At 41.2% G+C, this 23350-nt stretch overlaps 1 protein-coding gene across 4 annotated transcripts in view; it reads left to right on the top strand.

Moving 5' to 3' along the window:
• LOC144003538 (nuclear factor 1 B-type-like) overlaps positions 1 to 23350 on the top strand; it is a 60445-nt gene that overhangs the window by 20326 nt on the left and 16769 nt on the right. For 2 of the 4 annotated variants that reach the window (XM_077499919.1, XM_077499917.1), the window contains exons 3-8: positions 13762 to 13818; positions 15752 to 15820; positions 18461 to 18581; positions 19647 to 19768; positions 22356 to 22487; positions 22567 to 22751. In XM_077499919.1, the coding sequence (XP_077356045.1) occupies positions 13762 to 13818; positions 15752 to 15820; positions 18461 to 18581; positions 19647 to 19768; positions 22356 to 22487; positions 22567 to 22751 (686 nt within the window). Of the gene's footprint in view, positions 1 to 13761; positions 13819 to 15751; positions 15821 to 18460; positions 18582 to 19646; positions 19769 to 22352; positions 22488 to 22566; positions 22752 to 23350 lie in introns of all 4 variants that reach the window. The other 2 variants (XM_077499918.1, XM_077499916.1) reach the window with 1 other exon arrangement.

The raw sequence follows: 23350 nt of genomic DNA, 5'->3' as shown, positions 1-23350 counted from the left end.
TGTTGCATTTCTGCACACTCCAAAAACAGTTGGTTGAAATATTGAACCGACCCACTAATTTGGGTCAATTTGACCCAACTTTTGCGTTGTTTTTGTACAAAATAAAACAAAAACTGTGTTGTTTTATAAAAAACAATGCTGAAAATTGGGTCAAATTCTGACTTATCCAACTTTTTGGGTTGTTCAGTCGACCCAAAAAGTTGGGACAAACGATTGACCTGCAAAAAAAAAAAAAAAAACACAAAAAAAAAACATGCTGGCATTGGGTTATTTTGTGGGCTATTACTTTAAATTGACCCAACTTTGGGTTGTTTTGTACAAAATAAACCAAATCTGGTTTGTTTTATACAAAAAAATTCTGAAAATTGGGTCAAATTCTGACTGATCCAACTTTTTGGGTTGTTCAGTTGACCCAAAAAGTCGGATCAGACGATTGACCCACTGAGTGGGTCAAAACTGGGTAGTTTTATACAAAACCATGCAGAAAATTGGGTCAAATTAGACCCTAGTCAACAGCTCATCCAAATTTTGACCAAAATTGGGTTGTTCTTGACCCAGTAATTTTGAGAGTGTACACTAAAACCAATTGGCTCAAAAAGAACCCAAATTGGATCAAAAAGGGACTGATACAAATTATTGGGTTGTTCAATCGACCCAAAAAGTTGTCAAACGATTGACCCACAAAAAAATCAAAACATATACTGTAATTGGGTTACTTTGTGGGCTATTATTTTAATTTGACTCAACTTTGGTTTTGTTTTGTACAAAATAAAACAAAAAGTTGGTTGTTTTATACAAAACAATGCAGAAAATTGGGTCAAATTGACCCAAGTTAACAGCTCATCCAAATTTTGACGCAAATTGGGTTGTTCTTGACCTAGTAGTTTTAAGAGTGTCCACTCTAACAACAATTGGCCCAAATTAAGCCAAACTGGGTCAAAAACTGACTGATCCAACTTTTTGGGTTGTTCAATTGACCCAACTTTTTGGGTCAAATGATTAACCCACAAAAAAAAAAAATATATATATATATATATATATATATATATATATATACTGTATTTGGGTTACTTTGTGTGCTATTAATTTGATTTGACCCACCTTTTTGGGTTGAATAACTCATAAAGTTGGGTTGGTTCAATTTTGACCCACTTACTCAATTAACCCAAAAAGTTCGATCAAAATAATAATCTACAAAACAACCACAAAACGGTTATTCATTTGACCCAAGGTTTTTTGTGTTGAATAACTCAATACGTTTGATTGGTACATTCTTGGCCCAGTTGGGGTTATTTTTGACCCAAATGTTTTTAGAGTGCAAAATCAAAAGTGGATGGCGGCGCCTTTTTTGCCTTTTGGCGAGGCCGCGCCAAGCTGGAGTGTCTCGGAGCGAGCGGATAAGCCTTCCCTTCCTCCCGCCGCCGCAAACAGGAAGCGTGCCAACCACTCCGCCGCCGCCTTGTGGTTTTGGTTGGGCTTGGCGAGGTGGCTTAATTGCGCCACCTTGCCCGTGTGGCTAATGGTGCGCAGGTGCGCTGCAGGTGCGTGCGCGCGCGTCTGTGTAAGTCAAGTGCATGTTTGTGTTAGTGCCGATGTTGAAGTGCGCGACATGTGCCAGTGTGTTGTCTTTGCTTCCTTTTTTTTTGTGCTTTTGAGCTTGTGAGGCGTCGCAGCAGGACGAAGGCGGCGCAGGAAAGAGTGAAGGGTCGGTGGGAGGTGCACGGGCCGGAGAATGGAGGCAAATGGGGCGTGGGCTCGGTCAGGGAGGGGGCGGGTTCAGGGAAATGTGTGCTGGGGTGGGGGCTGGAGGGGATTCCTGTCTTGGAGCTCCAAAGTGAAGTGAAAAAGCAAGCGTTTGGTCTCTCTCGCAGTGCTCCGGCGCTGGCGTCGCCCGTGCAAATATTTTGCCAGATTATTCCCGCCGAGCCTCGTGGGAACGTTCCGACGTCAACGTGTGTTTTAAGCCTCGTTCCGCAACTTTGGCAGAAAAGCCAGAAGGAAGTCTAGAAAGTGGAAAGGCCACTTGGAAGTAGGGTGACTTTTTGTTGCCATGTCCACAAACGATAGTCAGTCAAATGGCGGCTTACATTTCATATCCTAAATATAAAGACCATCCTCAACACCGATGTTGGATATTATGACTTTCTCATGAAACAGTAAATTTTGTTCAGTAGGTAAAGACAGGAAGTAAATGATATAAATGGTTAACACAGTATTATTCTACATGAATTACATCCTTTGTCATCCTCCCATGTGCCCACCACACCTGGCTCAAATTATTTTAACTTATTCAAACCCAAAATCGTATAAATATGTTTTTAAATACTTTGTCCTTTCCTACCAAAAACATATTTATACTTTTTTTGGGTCATAACTACCATTGCTTTAAGCGACCTCTTCAGGTCAGAAGCTGCATCAAAGTGCTCTGTGTGCTCTAGCATCGGAAAAACATAAAAAAAAAAAAAACAACATATAAATATGTTGTTTTTTAATACTTTGTCCTTCCCTACCAAAAACATTTATATGTTTTTGTTTTTTTTATGTTTGTACTATGCTAGAGCACACAGAAGGCTTTGATGTAGCTTCTGACTTGAAGAAGTCGCTTAAAGCAATGGTAAAAAGGCCATCAGGTGGCAGCAGAGTATAAGAGATCAACCAGGGCCATGTTGCAACATGCTCCTTTTGTCAATGTTTTCACCAGGAATGTCAATAATGATAAAACTTAGCTATATTCTAATGCTAGTTGCTTTTTAACTTATAAAAGAAGAGACTACTCTTTCTTTTGGTAAGTTCCATGTTTTTATAGCAATAGAACACAATATTCTGTGGGCCTTACAAAATCCGTCAAAATCCAGTTGCTTCAGTGAAAATCGCTGGTGACCGATACCATTATGGGCTGCAAATTAGAAAGTTGCCAATTTTTAACTATAATCGTGAAAAAATCATCCACTAGTACATATTAAATTGTAAATCTAGTTCAGCATTTTATGTAAAACACTATTATGTTTATTGTATAGACTGTGTTTTTATGACCTTGGTGATGCCTCGCAACCAGGAAATGGGCGTGCTCCATCATCTGTTTCTTCTTCGTTTAAAAAAAAATAAAAAAATCTTCGATTGTTTCTTCAGGTCTTTCTGGTGCACTTCTGTAGATATAGCACCTCCATAATGGCGCAACACTGCAACTGCAGTTAAAATGCGTTTCCTGCCAAGCTCAATCAAAACACCTGGAGCGCTATGTTGAGCGATATCAAATTAGGTGGAGGTGGCCGCCTCTGAATTTTGTGCACAGGAAAAACCCTGCTTACATATAGTCATGTAATTCATGGATTTTGTTTTGAAGTTTCATGTCATAGAAAATAATGAAGAAGAAATGCACTTCAGGTCAAAAATGGACCGATTCACTCCTTGGGTCAATTTGAACCCACTTTTTGAGTTCATTTGCGTAAAACAACCCCAATAAATTGGCGGAAACAACATTACAACATTTGGAAATGGGAGAAAACTTTGTTCAAAATGTGCATCAATCCATTTTGACCCAATTTTGTATTTTATTTATTTATTTATTTTTAGTTGGGTCAAATCTAACACAATTTGGGTAATAAATGGGCCAATCCGCTACTTGAGTTGCTTTTCACAAAACAACCTCATCCAAAAATTGGTCATTTTCTATGAAACAATTCCATACAATTAGGTTGTTTTGTACAGACAAAAAAAAGGTCATTTTATACAAGTTTATTTATCTAACCCTTCATCACAAAAGGCTTCACATGCCCACAAATATTGACAAATATTAACGACATCCCCTGATCTAACCACATCAGGGGAAAAATGAGAAACCTTGAGAAGGGGCCGCAAATGTGACCTGGCAATTTTTCAAGGTGTTGTGGATTATTCCATTATTGACCCACATTGGGTTATTTTCAACCCAGCTGTGATTTAATAACGTTAAAGGGCATCGTGCATAAATCACGTTTTGTGTTTTCCATTTTGTCCTGCATCCATTTATGTGAAGCTCAATTCAGCCGTTCAAAAATTCACACAAGTCCAAACCACTGACAACAAAAGTGAGTACACCCCTCAGTGAAACCCAAGCAATTGTCATGGTTGGCTGTATTTGTGGCTTTTTTTTTTTTTTTCCCTCCGCCAGCCTCACTGACAGAATAGCAGATTGCGTGAACGCTGATGCAGCAAGACGCGATCCTAAAGAGGGAAACCTCAACGGGGTGTTTTATTTGCACCTGCAGGCCCGTCGCCTTCCCTCAGCGTAATGGCGCAAATACATCTGTTGGCAATGTCGCTCGTCTGTTTTTATGCTCGTAATGACACGTTCAACTCTGCGGTCGAGTTCTTCCCCCTCTTTTCCCGACGTCCCGTTTCCAGGCAAGCCGTGCCAGCAAAATCATCTGACTGAGCGCGCGCTTTGTTTTCTTTTGTTTGGGGCCAAGTCGCCCTCGTAAGATGCGGCGGCACCGGCACGCACCCGGCCCGGCCTGGTGCTCCTTTCCTCGCGTTTGCGTGGTCGCCTCGGAGGGGCGAAGGCGATAGCGGGCAGCCTCTGCCCCCCCCCCCCCCCCCCCCACTCCCGGCGCCCAGCTGGAGGACGGCGGTTCTCTTGGCGCAGCCGCTCTCCTTGGCTCTGCCAGTGGGAAAGTCCTCTTGGCGGCAGCGGCCGCTGACATCACCGGAGGGCCTTCAAATCATGTTGATTGCTTTGCCGCAACATTTCCAATTTGAATCGATTTTTTGTTTTTTTGCAATTTATATTCTCAGATCAATTTCCACAACTGTTTTTTTTTTGCGCAAATTATTTTTTTAAACATCAACAAAAGGTGTACTATAACAGAAATAGTCCTATTTTTTTAAGAACAGAGGTTATTTTTAGCAAATGAGGCAGTTTTTTTTCCCAGAATAAAAGGTATGCTATAGTTTTGAAATTCTTTTTTTACGACTATTCTTGAAAGATAACAACACAGCTCTTCTAGAGCTGCAACAATTAATCGATAATGGATTAGCAAATTAATCAATTATTTTTGCTGATCGATGAATCGTTTAGATATCTTTTTTTTAATTTTATTTTAAATTCAGTCCAAATGCTTGGAATTTCAGCTCTGTAAGAGTAGACGGACTCCAATTTTTGTCTGTCCTGTATGAAAGCGGACTGATTATCTTTGTTTGAAACCAAAATACGATTGCTTTTACTTTGGAAAATGTCCTCACGTTACAAAATCAATAACTGAAGCATAATTAATTTGCTCGATTTGCAATATTGTGCTTTTTTTTTTTGTTTTTTGTTTTTCTGGAAAAAAGGAAGGAAATTGAAACTTTTTTTTTACCGATTCATCGATTAATCAGAAGTCATCGACAGATTGATTACTGAAATAATCATAAATTGCAGCCCTTCTTGTGGTAAGCATAACTTTCTTGAAAAAATAAGAATTTGTTATTGTACAACACGATTTTGTTTCCGAAATAGATGCTTGAATTTTTCTCACGTTTTGTTGCGCTGCACGTTTTTGAGCTGGTCCCGTCCGCCGCCTGTGAGAAAGCGGGAACGTCACATCTGTGCTATAAACAACGAGCGGCTGAATGGTGGGGAACCACAAACAATTAGCTTTGTCGCGGTGTAATTGACTGGCAGGGGCTGGCTGGCATTTACATTGGCCCGCTGTTGCCACCCTGCCATTCAGTTGGCAGGGGAAGGGGGTGGGGCATGGGGGGGCGGCACAAAGAATGGGTCCATACAAGGCTGGGAGGTTGGCCACGTCTCCAAGACACTTGCTTTCTTCCCGTGGTGGCAAACCTCCAAGAAGGAGGAAGGAGAGAAGTGAGCAGACTTTGGATTTAATTATGCATGCGTGTATTCTCATTCATTGTAGCGGTGGGAAGGCGAGCGAGCGAGGGAGGCGGGTGGGGGTGTGACGGGAGGTTTGCGGGTAGACAGACGGATGACCAATGGCATCCCGTTGCGGTATCCCTCCTCCTTCCACGCGAGGAGCAGTCTGGGAGCGAGCCGCCATAGGCTAATGAGGTGACACTCACCGTCTGGAGACGAGCCAAAACACTCCATTAACTCCTAGCCAGTAGTTAAAGAGGAGAAGAAGGAGAGAGGTGGCCGCGGGGAGGAGAAAAGAGGAGGCGCACGACCAGGGGTTGTGAAGTCTTTCAGGGTGGAAGACTCTGGACTGCAGTTCTGTACTTGTGAATGAAACGGCGGGGTGGCGGTCGCAAAAACTCGACGCGTTCACGCTGAATTGCACATTTTTAAAATCAACTTTTTAGTTAACTTTAACATGCCCGTAACTCCCTATTAAAATGAATGGAAATACAATCGGCCAATTAATTACAAAATATACAAAAATATTCCAAAATAACTTACTTTTTTTACCCTTTAACTTTTACCAAATATTAAAATGTCATAATCTTTTTTACGTGTTAAAAAAAAATGATTTAGAGAAATTTAATAAAATAAATTTAATTTAATTAAATCAGCAAGCAAATTATTGAATGTCCATGACTGACCAAGTATTGAATCAAAAATGAGCTCCCTTGGCAAGCACAATGAGGTCATTAAAGACAAGGGCCTGACCGATTAATCAGCTGGTCAATTAAATCGGTGGATATTGACTCTTTTAAAATGGGTAACTATTGGCCGATTTATTTATGTATTTCACACACACACACACACACACACACTGCAATATAAGGTAAAGAAGGACATTTAAAACATCCTCACCTAAATAAAATATGCAAAAAATCAGCTGATTTTTTTTACAAAAAAAGATTTAAATCGGCAAAAAAACATGCTTTTTTTTCCAGATTTTTCTGTTTGTTGTGAAGTTAAAAACAAATACTAGATGTTAAGTTTGTTATTCAAGCAAGTGTTAAGGGAGCAAAAAAATATTTAGTTATTTATTTCTTTTAAAAATAAAAAAAATAAAATAAACAGCTGATTATCAAATGGCACGGACCTAAAAAAAATAAATAAAAAAAAATCAATATTTGTTGGGCCCTAATGAAAGACTTCACTATCGGGCTGCTTGATTATGGAAAAAAAAAATATTCATCATGATTATTCTTGGTAATAATTGAAATCGCAATTACACAGTCAGTCTTTTTTTTTTCCTTTGGTACAAAACATGCTAACAAGACAAATAAAATTCTTTGAAACACTAATTATGGAATTAACTTTTGGACTAAACAAAATTTATAAATTTAGCTATTTTACAATTTAAAAAAAAAAAAGTGTAAGATTGCTAGCTTTGGTGGTGGAGGAACTTGTGTGTGCATGCCTCAAAACAACTCAAAATTAGTTTATATATATATATATATATATATATATATATATATATATATATATATATATATATATATGTATATGCCACTTTTGTAATCATGGCGTCTAATAATCGAAATCATAATTGAATTTCGATTAATTGCACAGCCATACTTGACTGTCTTTACAGTACGCTTCATTTATTGATCAGTATATGTATATATTTTTTTTTCATTTGACCACAAATATAAAAATTGCACAAAAAGTTTTTCCAGTACGACGAGTGGGGGTGAAGCGGACAAGGAAAAAAAAAATAAAAAAAAATGGTGTGGCTCTGAAGTCTTTCAGGATGTGAGGGTGGGGGGTATTTCTGCAGTTTTGTAGTTGTGAATGAAGCAGCGGGGTGGCCGGTCGCGAGGGGGTGGTGGTGGTGGGGGGGGGGGGGGGGGGGTGTCTTAGACGAGGGGGCGGCTCGTGTACGAGCGTTCGCTGTGGGCGATTATGCTCAGTGGAGGCATTCCTTTAGGGACGCCGCCATGAAGAGGAGGCGGGCAGTGGATGAGCACAAGGGACGAGGACAAGGCCAGATAGATGCAAAGAAAAGCCCCCCCGGTCGGGCAGACAGACCTTTGACAGAGGAGCTCTGTGCGTCGCCGCTTTCATCTGGGCGACCCCCCCGCGCAGTTGGATAATTATGAGACAAATGCGGCGGACCCCCGCTGCTTGAGTGGCAACGGGCATGGGAGGCCGGGAACACAGAGAGGGTTCAAAACCTGCCCGTCGCCACGGCACGGGGAGGGGGCTGGGGGGTGTGGGAAATTCCCTGACTCTCCTCAGAGAGGGACAGCGTGCGGCGCGAGCGGGGAGTTTGCACGCTCGTATTGTGCTTTTTTCTTTTCAAAACGGAAAGTAATAACAGGCCACTAGGAGGCAGTATAATCAGTACAGTCATGCTGACACAAACAAATGCTGTATACTTCTTCTTCTACTGTTATTTTTCATAGAAGATAATAAATGCCAGCAAGTATTATCGTTACTGCCGTCATGTATTGTTAAGTTTCATCATTTGTGTTCAAATATCCCTTGCTTATAGTGTTCTAAAACCGCCGCTATCTATGCTAACTGTTAGCAACTTAATGGATAGCATTATGGGGCCAGAGAGAAAATTTGGCGGGAAAAATCGGCCGATGATTTATTTATTTATTTATTTGTGAATGGATGTTTGAATGTCAGTATCCTCTTCTTTTATGAAAGAAAAAAAATAAAGTAAAATCGGCTAGTTGTAACAAAATTAATAGATTAATCAACTGCTAACTGTTTTAGTCACCATGTAATCATTTAGGGACATTGTTGAACTTAAAATGGTCCAAATCCTTTGATTTCAGACCCTCAACTGTAATTTGTCTCCAATTTCTGGAGTCTGTCATGACAGCAGAGTGACTTTGGTCTTTGGTATTTAGTCAAAATAAGACATTTGCAAACGTCTGCTTTTACGGTGGAACACGATAACCGAACCCGTTTTGTGTGAGCTGGATGTGGAGCACAATTTAGGTTAGTATGTTTAAAAAAAAAAAAAAAAAAAAGTATTTGAATTACGAACGAACACTAAATAAAAAACAATTGTTTAGTAAACAGTACTCTGGGAATGAATGGTTTTGAAATACACTTTAATGCAAAATGTTACCCGATTATTCAAATCACTGATGAAATAATCATTTCTAAAAATAATCAATAGTGACAGCCCTAAAATCGGCTGATACTTTTTGTGAAAGATTTTATTTTATTTTTTCGCGGGGTTGTATCTCAAAACTCCTTAGTCGGGTTACTTTTATCTCAAGGCACCACTGTATAACTAATATCAAAACCATCAAGTCAGGCCAGTCACGTGTTTGTTACAAAATGCTTAAATGACTGCGAGCTCATTTTCTTTATAAGTTGGCGTTAAAAAATACACAGGAAGAGATATTAAATCGCAATTGCAATATTGAGATAAAAGAGACATTATTTTGTGCAATTCCATTTTTTTTCCACTTCAACTTTTTTTTTTTTTGTGGAAAATGACGCATCCTGGTGTCCCCTAGACCAGTGGTTCTTAACCTGAGTTTCGATCGAACCCCAAGGGATCAGAGTTTGAATGACGGAACGTATGGTGTTCCACAGGGTTCAATTCTGGGTCCTCTGCAATTTCATTGTATCTGTTGTCCCTGGGTTCCATCATAAGCAGTGGTTGTTTTCATGTGCTCTATAAATATAGAGATGAGGAAAAGACTACTCTCCCTTTTCATTTTGCCAATTCCTATGTCTTGAATTAATTATTTTTTTTTAAATAATATTTTATTTGTCAATAACGACGAGTACATCGTGCCCTAGATCCATATGACTACTGTTTGTTTGGGCTGCCAGTGAATGCCACTCATGAGTCCACGTAGGGGAGGGGTTGGCACTCCAATGTCTATGCGACAGAGGGGGGTGGGCGCACCCGACGGAGGGGGGTGGGGTGGGCATCGCCAGTTGGCAGCCCTGGCACACAATGGCTGGCATGACGCAGTCGGGGTTTGAAGGATCCTTCGCCCGGATCCTTTTGTTTACCTCTTTCGGGGTGGCGACTCGTACCGAGAGAGACCCCACTTTGTTTCGACAACAAAGCGGCAGGCAGAAGCGTGACGTCGAGACGGACAAAGAGCAGAAAAGAAGAGGAGTCATTTTTTTAAGAACAATAACATACGTGACACAAATGGCCTAATTCTAAGAAGAATATTGAAGCTGGTCGAGAAAACGTGAGCGGCGAGTGATGGAGAGCAGGAGAGGTGCGCAGACACATACGTAGCACATGCGCCGGAGTACTGAGCTTTTTTTTTTTTTTACCCGTGACCGTTTCCAGGTGAGGCCCCTTCCAATCGCAGAAAGTCTGCCGGGGCCACATCAAATATTTACCCGGGAGCAGCTGTATTGTCGAAACATTACACATCGGCGCGGCGTAATTAGCTCGCTCCTTTCTGGCCCTCTCGCTGGTTCCCAACTTCTGTTGGGAAGTCCGCCCCTCTCCTCCTCCTCCTCCTTCCTCCTCCTCCTCCTCGCTGCTGAAATGCGTCTTGGCTCGGGACCCGGGCCTCTGGCAGCCACAGTGCTATACATGTGCACAGAACCTCGCTCAGCATAAAATGGCTGCCAGGCAGGCTTCTCCTGAAATGTCGACAGCGGTATGCATCTGCGCGTGCAGACTTTTTTTTTGTGTGTGTGTGTGTGTGTGTATTTTATCTGGACGTTTCGAACATGGGCTGCTGCTGAAAAAAAAGTTCCCTAAACTTGTGTTTCTTAACCTTTATTGAGCCAAGGCACTTTTTTTTTTTTGCATTAGAAAAATATATCATTAAAACATATAGAGATTTTTTGGGTGGCATATGACCAAACCAAAAGGTCACAAAAAGTGTATTCAGTAATCGACTTAAAATACATTTAGAGTGAGTTTTGGAGCTTAGACACATTTTTTTTTAACATACTAACCTCAATTGTGTTCCACAGCCATTTAAATTTATTGACATTAAGCACTAAATTGTGTTGTCTTTATTAGCTGGTATCATTTAAAAGTACAAATGTTAAAACAAAATTGAAAGTTATTAAAATGACTGACACAACATATCACTAGTTAATCAAGATTCACAACAACACAAAAATAAACTACATATATATATATACCGTATATACAGTACATTTTTAAATACTCTCTACCTCCCACAGTGAATAAAAAAAAAAATAATTAAATCATTCCGCCTGTCACTATAAATTATTGGCCTAGATAGGTGAATGAAAATACCGTATTGGTCATAAATAAATACAATAAAATAGACATTTAAAAAAAATTGGCCCAACGAAGTGAAATTGGATCATTTCCCGGCACAGTGGTTGGGAATCACATCCCTAAATTATGTGGCTAATTCTATCCAAATACTAAAGTGTGTGCGCACTAGAAACAGAATGGGAATGATGGCAAAAAAAAAAAAAAGAATGGTGGTCAGGGTGAGTGTGTATGTTTTATAAGTGATTATAAAATCCAGCCGTGTGACACACTTGGGCGTGGAGGAACCGCACAAGCGCAAGGAAACTTTCTTGCCAAGCCAGATTTCTGTTGCCATTAGCCCTAATTGCCCTAATCATTACTGCGCTATGATAAGTATCCCACTGGACAAGAAGGTGTAAGAACTCCCATCCAAAATACCCACAAGCTTTTTTTTAATTTTTTTTTTTTTACTGTTTTCTTCGCCAAGCAAAAGGAGATAATGGCATTCATACTGCATTTTCACTTCCTTCACGTTTGCTTATTTAGACAAGTGGCAAGAGCGAAGGGTGCCAAGAAATGTTGTTTCTGGAACAGGGCTGTGTGTGTGCGTGCGTGTGTGCCGTGATTGGGCCCTGCCAAGCTCCCAGGGCAAAGCCCAACCCTCTCGACCGCAACTGTTTATTTACAGGTTAGTCGACTGTTTATTTGAAGACTCGGATTGGCCGGGGCTTGTGCACAGGACGCGTTGTCGACACGCTTCCCGCCTCGCCGGCGTTAGAGCACGCTTCTGTTTAAAAAAAAAAAAAAAAAAAAAAAAAAAAGACAAAAGATGATTATGTCAGCCCCCTGTTGTCATAGAGATGTTTGCAATATTGGCCTAAGTTTTGGACTACAAGCGGGAACAAGCTGATGGTAGAAAATGCTGTTTAGCCTTCTTATCTGCCTTAATAAATATCAAACAAATTAAACAATTTACTTAATAAAACCAACATATAGTACAAAGTAAAAGTAGTTATTTTTCAGAAAATGAATACCTACTTCTCTTCGCCTCTGCACTTTGTGAAGTAACAGAAAGAAAGAGAAAGAAAGAAGAAAGAGCTGTTAGCCGTGCTAGTTAGCATGTTACCTCTCTTCGTAAACATAATAAACAAAATTGTATTTATGTTTTTTTGTTTTTTTTTAAATAAAACCAATGTGTATCACAACAGTAAAATTACTTTCTGCTCTTCTGCACTTGACTTTGTGATGTAATGTCTGCATGGAAAGGAGCGGATGTTAGCCAATGCTACTTAGCCATATACTTTCCTTAGTAGTACACGTGAAATGAAAATAAACAAATTTAATTTTTTCTAAATAAATTCCAAATGTAGAACAACAGAAAAGGTATGTTATGCCCTTCTGTGTGTTTTGTAGTAGTAGCCTACTACCAGTGGCCAGTAGTAGTCACAACAAGCTGATGCTATTCAATGCTAATTAGCCATGGTATCTGCCTTAATACATGTAAACAGAAAATAAACAATTTATTTTTCTTAATAAAGTCAAAGTGTAAAAGAACAGTAAAAGTATGTCTGCTATTAAGTGCTTTGTGAGGTAGCGTAACGGCACATAAATTACTTGGCGTTAGCCAATGCCAATTAGCAGTATTAGCTAACAGCTGCCTTTTTCTAAATAAAATTAAACAGTCAAAGTACACATTTATCTGAAAATGAAGTGTGAAGTAACATGAGAGCAGAATTTATTTTTTTTAAACTTTATTTAATACTTTCCATTTACAATAAAGAATCAAGTACATCGAACCAGTACACGAGAGCAGAATTGAGCTTATGCTAGTTAGCCATGATATCTGCAAGTCTATAAGTGCAGTCTTTATTTCACCAATTGTACACACATTATTGCTCATATTTGAAAATATGATGGCTGGTGCTTTCCTAAATATCAAAATGGATGTTTTGCTGGCTCTTGTTTTTCATATCCTCCCTCTACCAAAGTGTGGTTTCTTAAAATTTCAACCAGGGGGAAAGTTGTCGGGTCTCTCTGACTGCTCACACCAACAATGGGAAGGGTACATAAAATGGACAAAAGATAGACCACCTGCAAAAGGAAGGAGAAGAGGTGAAAGGTCAAAATGTAAGGCAAGAGAGGAGGTGTTTCCGGGTCTGGCAGATGCGCCATATGTTTGCATCCCACCTTGAGTCATCCAGGTGGCGTCTCCCGGTGCCGCAGTGGGGCCTCCTGCTGGAAGATGCTGCCTGGGATCTCTAATTGCCTCCGCCATCTGCTCTTTTTTTTTTTTTTTTTTTTGTTTCCTCCACGTGGCAGCCCCACCCATCCTGCGCCAAAAAGGCTCCACGGGCCAATCGGCTCAAACCTTCGCCGAATGACAAAAAGCTGTTGGAACAATAATAACTACATTTAAAAAAAATTATTTATTTTTTTAAATAAATAAATTATTTACTATTTATATCGTATTACATCACTCTTGATATCAGCGCATACTTTGCCCACCCCTCCCCTAATTGAAATCTGATAGGTGTTGGACAAAAATGAAGAAAAATTCCCCTCTTACCGAGTCCTTGAGGTAAACAACAAAAGCTCAGTGGAAAGAATTCCATCTACATTTTTGCTTTATGTATAATCAAGCTATTGTTTTGCTGTCCTCAACCGTTGTTCTCTCCACCACTTACCCCCCATGTCTATGTGCTTGCAGACTCCCAGCAGTCAGGAAGTCCCAGTAACAATGAGCCAGGCAAGAACCCTCTTCCAGGTATGTCGAGTACCAGTCATCCTTCCTCCACTCCGGTGGGCCATTGTTCCTCCACCATTAATTCACTGCACATACACACGACATACACCCTCTCCTATTCTCCCATTTACTGACTTTAAAAATGTGCCTGACAAGCATGACGAAAAAAAAAAATGTAACTAATAACAATAAAAAGCACTACGTCGATAGCAACTATAGTCAAAGAGACACATCTGTTAAGGTAATTGCAACTTAAAATCATTGCTGAGGGCGCCGTTTTTGAAATGACATGGCCTGCACAGGGATAAAATTTGATTGGTAATAACAAATTAATTAAATTGGCAGCACAGTGGAAGAGTGGTTAACACGCTTGGGGCGCAGTTCTGATGTCTGGGGCTCGACTCTCAGCTTTGGCTGTGCAGAGTTTGGCGAGCAGTTCACGTCTACTGGGATAGGCTCCAGCTCACTTGAGACCTGAATCGAGACAAGCCCTCTAGAAAGTGTTGTCAACCAGTCCAGGAGGTACCCACCATGCTACGAGAATATCAAGCAGCAAAGACACAGCAATATTGTTAGTGTCCTACTGGATTATTAAGTTAACATACTAGCTATTAACATTTCTTCAGAATCAGAATAATCTTTATTGGACCGCAAACACTAGACAAAGGCGTACGCCATGGTTAGCATCAAATTTTGTTTGTTAGCGTGAACTAGGAAAGAGCATGCTAACTAGCAATCGGCACAACTTGAAAACACCTTTGTAACATCTTATATTAACCGTGAACCAGGGTTTAGCATGCTAGTTAGCAAACTGCATGACTTGAGAGCACATTTGTCACATTATCCATTAGCCGTGACCTTGAACTAATTTTTCAAAATTTAAAACTACAATTTTTCTGCAAATCAAATTTACAAAAAAAAATTACCATCAGTATTTTTGTTTTTTTAATTGAATCACTAATCAATCTGGTGACCCGTGGTTGTGTTATTACTTTAGCTAATGCTAAATGCTAAAAAATAAAAATGCTAAAAATAAAACACTGGGATCGCGACATAAGGCTCAAATGCTGGATTGTCCTGTTGAAAACGTCTGGTCACCCTAGTAGAAAAGGGGGGGCTAGATGAATAATAACATTTAAATAAATTCTCCTCATTCATACACAAATACAAAAGTGCTCAAGAGAGCCAAACCCAAGAATATTCCCTGATGGTACGGTTGTTTCTGGGTCATTGTGCTGGAATGATAGTTTGACAAGTATAGTAATTAGCTACCTCAAGAGCAGGTTCTGCCTAGACAAGTGCCAAGGTAAACACGCCACCCAGCCAGCAACTCTGGCTCGAGACCGTCAAAGGCTCACGGGGCTCACCCGCCGTGTCGGGGGCACCCGTAGGTGCCAAGTGAGCTGCCGCCTATCTCCCTGGCACGAGCTGGGTGCTCCTGGCACTGCATCAAAGCGGAGCCACACTGATTTTTGACTCATTTGCTGCTGACGCTCACAGTTGAAGCTCGCTTATGGGGACTGACAGCCCTGCCAGGGCAGATTGACACCTTCAAATCAAAACAACTGAGCTGTTTCCATGCTTGTGAGTTTAGTGAGATAACTCGATTGGATTCCTCAGTTATGTCAACATTATGTCGTCATTTTGACTTCAAACAACAGCAGTGGTTCTGAAACTTGGGTCTGCCAGCTGTAGCTTGGGGGAGATTGCAGTACTTGGTGTAAAATGTTTGAGAACCACCTATGTAATTTAGGGGTACATGTGGTATGTTTAATTGGTGTTAGGTTTAGGAAAATTTCTCTCGTTTAAGAATTAACTGGACAAAAAATCACTGGATTGAAAAAGTGACAAGAGCATGATTCATCACCTTCACATTTACACAATATTTTACTAACAGTACTGTATAATTGAGTAAAATGCTGAAAGTAATACCTTCTCGTGCTTCTATTGACAGTCTATCTGGAAGACAGTTTCATCAAATCGGGAGTGTTCAGCGTTACAGAACTGGTGCGAGTGTCCAGAAGTAAGTGCGTCCGTGTTTGTGTCTTGTTGGCGTTGTTCAAAACAAGTCTTCTGAGAGTTCCACAATTTTCTATAACTCGTGATTTCAAATTAAAATAGTTATCAGAATCAATTGCAGGGGTAATTGTTATCTAATATGATGAGGTGACTACTGACTAAACATTTATATGATTTTTGTCCTAAAACGACCCTCTGAAGGATACCATAACTATGTTGTAGCTCGCGATGAAAATGAGTTTGACACCATTGAAGTGCGTAATTGGTAAGATTGGAGGTAATGGAAGATAACTTGAAAAAAGCTAACGTTAAAGGGAATGTTGAAGCTAACAATTAAAGGGCCCGTTAGGTAATGCTGAAGCTAACGTTTGAAGCTGACATTAGAGGTAGCATTGGTAGCTAATGTCAGAATTTAATCTTAAGAGGCAATAAGACTGAACAATAACTTAGGGAGACAATTAAAATGTAACTCTGAAAGCTAATATTGAAACATGGAAGCTAATATAGCTAACATCTTGAAACTAACATTGGTCTTCCTTTATAACGTTATAAGTAACATTAAAAGCTCACATTAGAGGTAATGAACACTAAGTTAAGAGGCTAACGTTAAAGGTAATGAATGATAGCCGGACCGCAACATGATATTTTCTGTAAGTGCCAAACTTTAGAGATGTCTGTAATGTTTTTGAAAACTTTTTGAGTATCTATATATCAATTAGTCAAACTTGTAATAAATTGGTTAATAGAAAAGTAGTTATTGGTATTTTTATGGGTTGTGAAGCGCTTTACCTGCCTTAACAGGTAAAACAATGTCAGACGTGTCAGTCAGGGACAACCTGTACACACAGTAGTAAATGCAAACTTCATCACTTCATCACAGGCAGCGGACATTCCTGAGCATTCAGGAATGTCCGCTGCCTGTGATTCTTGAATTTGTCAGAATGCAATGTCTGTTTGCTAAAATTACGCAGAAGTTTCTGTCATCTGAGATCATATTAGGGCAGTGCGGTTAATCCAGTTGCGCCAGTCTGCCTTGCAATAGCGGGAACACGTCCTGTAAAGAGTCGCTTTATATGTGTATTGACATGTCCGCCTTTGACACTCGTTCCTCCAGGAATCCTGGGCCTCCTTCAGAGCAGGCTGCACTTACCTGCTCTCTCTCTCTCTCTCTCTCTCTCTCTCTCTCTCTCTCTCTCTCTCTCTCTCTCTTCTCTCTCTCTCTCTCTCTCTCTCTCTCTCTCTCTCTCTCTCTCTCTGTCTCTCTCTCTCTCTCTCTCTCTCTCTCTCTCTCTCTCTCTCTCTCTCTCTCTCTGTCTCTCTCTGTCTCTGTCTCTGTCTCTCTCTCTCTCTCTCTCTCTCTCTCTCTCACTCTCTTACTCTCTCACTCTCTCACTCTCTCACTCTCACTCTCTTACTCTCTCACTCTCTCACTCTCTCTCTCTCTCACTCTCTCTCTCTCTCTCTCTCTCTCTCTCTCTCTGGTCTCTGTCTCTCTCTCTCTCCTCTCTCTCTCTCTCTCTCTCTCTCTCTCTCTCTCTCTCTCTCTGTCTCTCTCTGTCTCTCTCTCTCTCTCCTCTCTCTTCTCTCTCTGTCTCTGTCTCTCTCTCTCTCTCTCTCTCTCTCTCCTCTCTCTCTCTCTCTCTCTCTCTCTCTCTCTCACTCTCTTACTCTCTCACTCTCTCACTCTCTCTCTCTCTCTCTCTCTCTCTCTCAACTGAGGCTTGTTACTGTACGGTGGAACAAAGTGTACTGAAGAGGAAATGAGGCTCTGTGTGTAGAAAAAGCAGTACATCCCATTAACAAGCCAAGTGGCCCTGAAAGTTCAACCAGACGGAATGTCTTTGTTTTTTTGGCATAGCTTTTAATTTGTTGCTCCGTCCTGAAATGTAAAAAGGTCTCAAACTCGTGGGAATTTATCCCTCCTCCCCGGTGAGACATGTATGCAGTTGCTTGTCCATCATCGCGCTGCTGATACATTCTTAGAGGTTTTGATTATAATCACACGCGGAGCAGCAACACGTGCAATATGCACAGGCGTATATTCTGTCTGCTCTGTGGCCCCTGCCAGGCCCACAGTGGGTTGCCAGGGCAGCGGACGGCGGCGGGATCGTGCCAGTGGCGAACCTCAGACCACAACAGACGGCGCCGCACACTCCATCCTCTCATCGGCTCCAAACCCGAGCGACCGCTCGATCTGGAGGCCACACACCAAAGAGCGCGAGAGAAGGGGCGGGGATGTGATGTCGTCCCTTTGTTCACTTAATTCTGGCCCGTTCCTCACCTTCACCGCAGTGCTGGAAAAAAACTTGTCCGTTGTAAATCACATCGTGGGGGAACTGGCGAAACAACCGCAGCTAATAATAACAAGGAGAGTCTATATGGGTTGGTATTGTGCAGAAAAGATTCAGCTGCCTCTGCCCCGCAGCCATAATGTGTGGGAAGCGGTGACTTTTTAATCAGAGGGCTCAGCAGAAATGCTGTAATGGTCAAACAGGAGCGTTTAATTTGATGCACAGGGCCTCTAAAGCGTCAATAATGACCACTCATGCAATTCTACAATTAATTGCGTGTCTCCTGTTGCAAGAAAAGACAATCTGCTGCTCGCCCGCTTTCCGGCTCACCACCTCGACTTTTTCCTCTGCAGTGCCCATTACCCACGGTGCGGCGGTCAACTTCTCCATGGCGGACATGCCCGGCCAACCCTACTATCATGACCTCAACTCCAGCGTGGGGATGCACCGCTCCCTGTCCTCCCCTCCTGGCAGGTTAGCAATGACACCACATAAGGACAACTTGCAAAAAACTTAGATGAAGCAAAAAATTGTGGAAATTGTGTGTGAATGCTGAATGAAAAATATACAAATGTTAAGTCATATTGAAGAAGTGAAATGCTGTTGAAAGATAGTGATTGAAATGTATACGTGAATGAATGATTGAATGATATTTAATTATCTGGAAATAGGTAAAATATTTGTGAAAATATGCAATGTGTGAGTGAAAAAGGTGGAATTTTTGGTATGTGTAAAACGTAATGTTGAATATTGTTCAAGATAAAATGAATGAGCAGAAATTTCAAATGGGAACTATTTGGATCTGTTATTTTGAATGGGCTACTGAAAATGAATGGTAAATACCTTGTGGGGTAAGTTTGTTTCGATGACCCTAAATCTAATACTAACTTAAAATGTGTAATGTTTTGATGAACGTTTTGGTTAAAAAAGTGGAATTTTTTTTCTTAGTGGTAATTGGGGGAGTTTTGACCATTCGAAGGTAAATTGAATGGGCGGAACATATTGAATTTAAAATTTTAGTGAATTGTTGAATGTCCTATTCGAAATTAATGGGATTTTCAGGGTGATAAATAGCGAGAAAACTATGAAAGTTAAGAATGAGAAAAATAATAGCTCGGGAAGCGTTAATTTTTTGGAACATGTTGAAGTTGGAATGGTTTGAATAGGTTGAGAAATGTAGAAATAGTTAAAGGACAAAATATGGCATAATAAAAAATATTTTAAAAAAATAAATAAAACTGTTCCCCTTATTCATGACAACTCGCCAACTATTCCACATTTTTACACTAAAATCCCCAAATTAAGAAACTGACTACAATTTACCACCTCCTTGCTGTTGTCTTGACATGTAATGAATTCCATGTCAGTTCAGTTCATCATCATTCATATTTTAATAAATAAAAAAAAAAAAACAAAGAAAAAAACATTTCATGCGGTCAGAAATGGATTTTGTGTGTAGAATTTTGAGGGGTAAAATTATATATTTTAATGGCTTTTAGTATGTTGCTAACGTGTGCCACGTGTGCCTCCAATCCACAGCAAAAGGCCCAAAACCGTCAATATGGAGGAGAACATGGACACCAGCCCGACTGGACCCGACTTCTACTCGTCGCCCAGCTCGCCAGCCAGCAGTCGGGCAAACTGGCACGACCGAGACGGAGGTGATTTGCACGGCCGGACCGTTTTGAGCGCGCGGCGAATTCGGATGAATTATATATTTCTTTTCAAATAGCGGGCCACTGCAAGCGTCGTAAATTACCGCATTTCAAAGCCGGCACATTTTTCTTTGGATACGAAGCGCGTCTGCTCTTCCAGGAGCGTGAACCTGTTCAACCCACTCAACATACATACCATGACAGAGATCGCCGCGGGGCGCTCGTGGGATCGCCTGCAGGCCCGTTTGAACTGCTGCCTGTCTGAATGCGAGTCCCAGCGCTCGCACACCTGTTGCCCGCGTTACAGGAAGCGCCGGATTCCGCGGGGCAGAGTATCCTCGACGAGAACAAAGTGTTCCAGCTGTAGTTCATGACATAGTATTTACTGCGCATTTGGACTTGAAGCACTCAAAGCTCCGGTGAGAAAAAAACTGAACTGACAGTTCAAAATTGCTGGAGGATAGCATGTGCAAATCGCTTAGTACAGCGTAAGCGCTGTTGTGTACATATGTATGTAACGCAGTTCACAGCTGTAAAGGTTGCAGCAAACCTTTTATAACTTATGGAAAAGCATTTGTTTTACAGTTGTACTCTTCCCGCCGGATTTATGCCCAAAGCCCTTGCAATTCTGTTGTTTGTTTTTGTTTTTCAATTTAAAATCATCAGTATGGAGTTGATGATTAAAGGTAATGTTGATGAGTTTGTCATTTGGGAAGGAGGCAGATCTTGGCAATTTGCATCAGATCTTGGTCCCGATCCCATGCAAATAGCAAGTGTTCACTGTGTTCCTTATTGGTACTTGCAAAAAAAACATACAGTATGTTTATTTTGTTCCCCAAAGCTTGTCTCGTCTGCTCTAATGCAGGAAACATCCGATACACAAGACAAGCCACAAGTGGGACTCCAACCACAAGCCCGGTGTGGCCGCATGAAATTTCATACGCTCCCTTGGCGCCAGCCCTCAGAGCGCCGCTCTGGACGCGGAGTAAAGCAAACCCTCCCAAGACGGCCATTAGTGCGTCGGCAAGAGGAGCTCGAATGAGAGTCACAAATGAATGACGGAATGTAGAAGATATCAAATAGTGGAAGACAACATTTTTGTTGTGTGCACGTTGGGTCTTGTAATGAATTAAAACCTAAAGGCCCGCCTTCCTGTTCAGATTTCCAACATTCCGAATCCCTTTTTCACGAAATTTGGCCTGAAATGGCAGCATTCCTCTTTTTTTCTTTTTTTTTCCTGAAGTTCCCCAGCCCCTGATTCATGGAATATATCCACAAAATGGATGCTTCAGACCAAAATGGCAGCCTTCCTGTTCACTTGTAGAACATGGGTCCTTAAGACTCTTTTGTGCCAACCTCTTAATATTAACATGCACACCCAATTTGGTATTATTAGGTGAAACTAGTGACGGGTGTCAATTTTTTTTTCTAAATTTCCGTGCTCCAAAATTGCAGCCTCCCTGTTCAATTTAGAGCATGGGTCCTTGTGACGTGTTAGGATAGACAAGCCCACCCAATTTGGTGTTAATCAGTAAAACTGATAACAAAATAACAAATGGTAGAAGGAGCCATGCAAATGTCAGTGCACTTTTTTTGGCCAGCGGTGTGTTTGAGTATGTGTTTGGTTTCTCGTAATTAATTGCGTATTTCCCGAGGCGCAACACTCACATCTCTGAAGGATTTCATTAGGTGAAGAGAGGAAAACCTTGAAGCTCCATGGAAACATGAAGCCTTTATCCTCTCACAACCTCTTAGTGGGAATTCCCCCCCCTTCTCAATACACACATACACACACATTCCAGCAACCTTTACCGCTCTCTTCTTTGGAAATGAGCAATTCTTCATGTGACAGGCGGATTTTTCCCTCTTGTGGGCATAGAGAGTGTAGTAACAACATGATTTGTGATGGGTGGGGAAATATTTTCAAAGTGAAGACACTCACAAAGAATCCGTGACAAGAACTCGAGGAATGTCCCTAGAAGACATAAACCGTCCTGTCTTGTCTATTCTGTCATCCAGTTCCCCTTAGAAGCACCGAGTCCGAGCGTTGAAAATTGAAAACCCACGCGGTTGTGACGGCGGCTCACGAGGGTGTGTTAGCGTCTTTGCTTATTCTTCCACTTTCTTAACAAATTTCATGTCTCCTAAAAAGATTGGGGATTATCCACGGCGGATTACGGAAGCTTGTCAGACGGCGTGCGAGGGGCGAGCCGAGCAGATGTCGGCCGGCGATATTGTATTCATGATCCTTTTGAATGGCTCGGATCTGATCTGACGTCCTCGGACATGACAGAAAGGAGAATTTTCACAGGGCTTCCATTTCCCCTGTTTTTTTTGGGGGTTTTTTTGGTAGTGGGGCCTGCACATGTGCACAATTTGCAAAGTCAACTTTTCCACCTGCCCCTCTGAGGATCCTAATCCTCACAAATCTCATTCTCATGACAACAGGGACATGTTTCAATCAATTCTTGGCAGGAAAAGGCCCACTTTTTTTTGTTTTTTTTAATCTTTCCAAACATGTTCTGCTATTTGCTTTGATTTCGATGATGAGAATTCAATTTGCTGAGCGTTGTGTGTTTTTGATATCCAGCAGACATGTCCTCACCCACCATGAAGAAGCCAGAGAAGCCGATGTTCAGCCCCACTTCTCCGCAGGACTCCTCGCCGCGAATCAGCACTTTTCCTCAGCCTCATCACCCGGGTCTGACGGGCGTGGGACACAGTGGTGAGTTGAACTTGAGTTGCCTCGGTGCTCTCGTGGACCGCCTCGGATCCTTGAACGCCTTTCTTGTCCATCCTCGCAGTTATATCGACGAGGAGCCCACCGCCGCACTCGCCGCTGCAGTTCTCCGCCTCGGCCATCCTGCCCCCCGCGCCCTCGTCCTACTTCCCGCACACTACCATCCGCTACCCGCCACACCTCAACCCCGCCGACACCCTCAAAAGCTACGTGCCGTCGTACGACCCGTCCAGCCCGCAGAGCAGCCAGGTGGGTCCCCCTTGCCTTTAAGGAAGAATATGTTTTATTTGTACATCATAATTGGTCCCAATTTGAACATTTCATGAAGGGGTGATTTGATTCAACGACTTAAACTCAAGTACTCAAAACTATGATCATATTCTTACACCCATTCATCCCATAACATTGAACACTTTATTCTTTTAAAATTTTTAAGTATAACATGACCTTATAAATATATGAAATTCAAGCCTCTTGCATTTTGATTCTTCATTTTCAAACTTAAGCATTACAATACCCTCTTTAAGATATTTATTTTATCTTATGTTATTTTCACAAGTCTGAGGTCTTTGTGGGCTAACTCTCAGGGATTGTATTTTGTGCCATGTCATGTGGAAATACATATTTGTATGGCCAAAAAAAAGATCCTTGGATATATTTGTATCCTTAAATTTGAGGAAAACAACATTCTGTAAATCTTTATTTAAAAAAAATAAAAATAAAAAATAGCTAAAATAAAAATTCTGTATACTAAAATTAAATCCAATTCTGGGTGTTGCTGCATGCTTTTGGCCTCTTAGGGGCAGTGTATCCATGGTGTACACAATTACAATGAGAACAGAAGAAAG

The sequence above is a fragment of the Festucalex cinctus genome, chromosome 16 (assembly GCF_051991245.1).
Source record: "Festucalex cinctus isolate MCC-2025b chromosome 16, RoL_Fcin_1.0, whole genome shotgun sequence".
NCBI lineage: Eukaryota > Metazoa > Chordata > Actinopteri > Syngnathiformes > Syngnathidae > Festucalex > Festucalex cinctus.
Note: the sequence above shows the minus strand (reverse complement) of the source record. Positions and strands in the feature narration are given on the sequence as shown.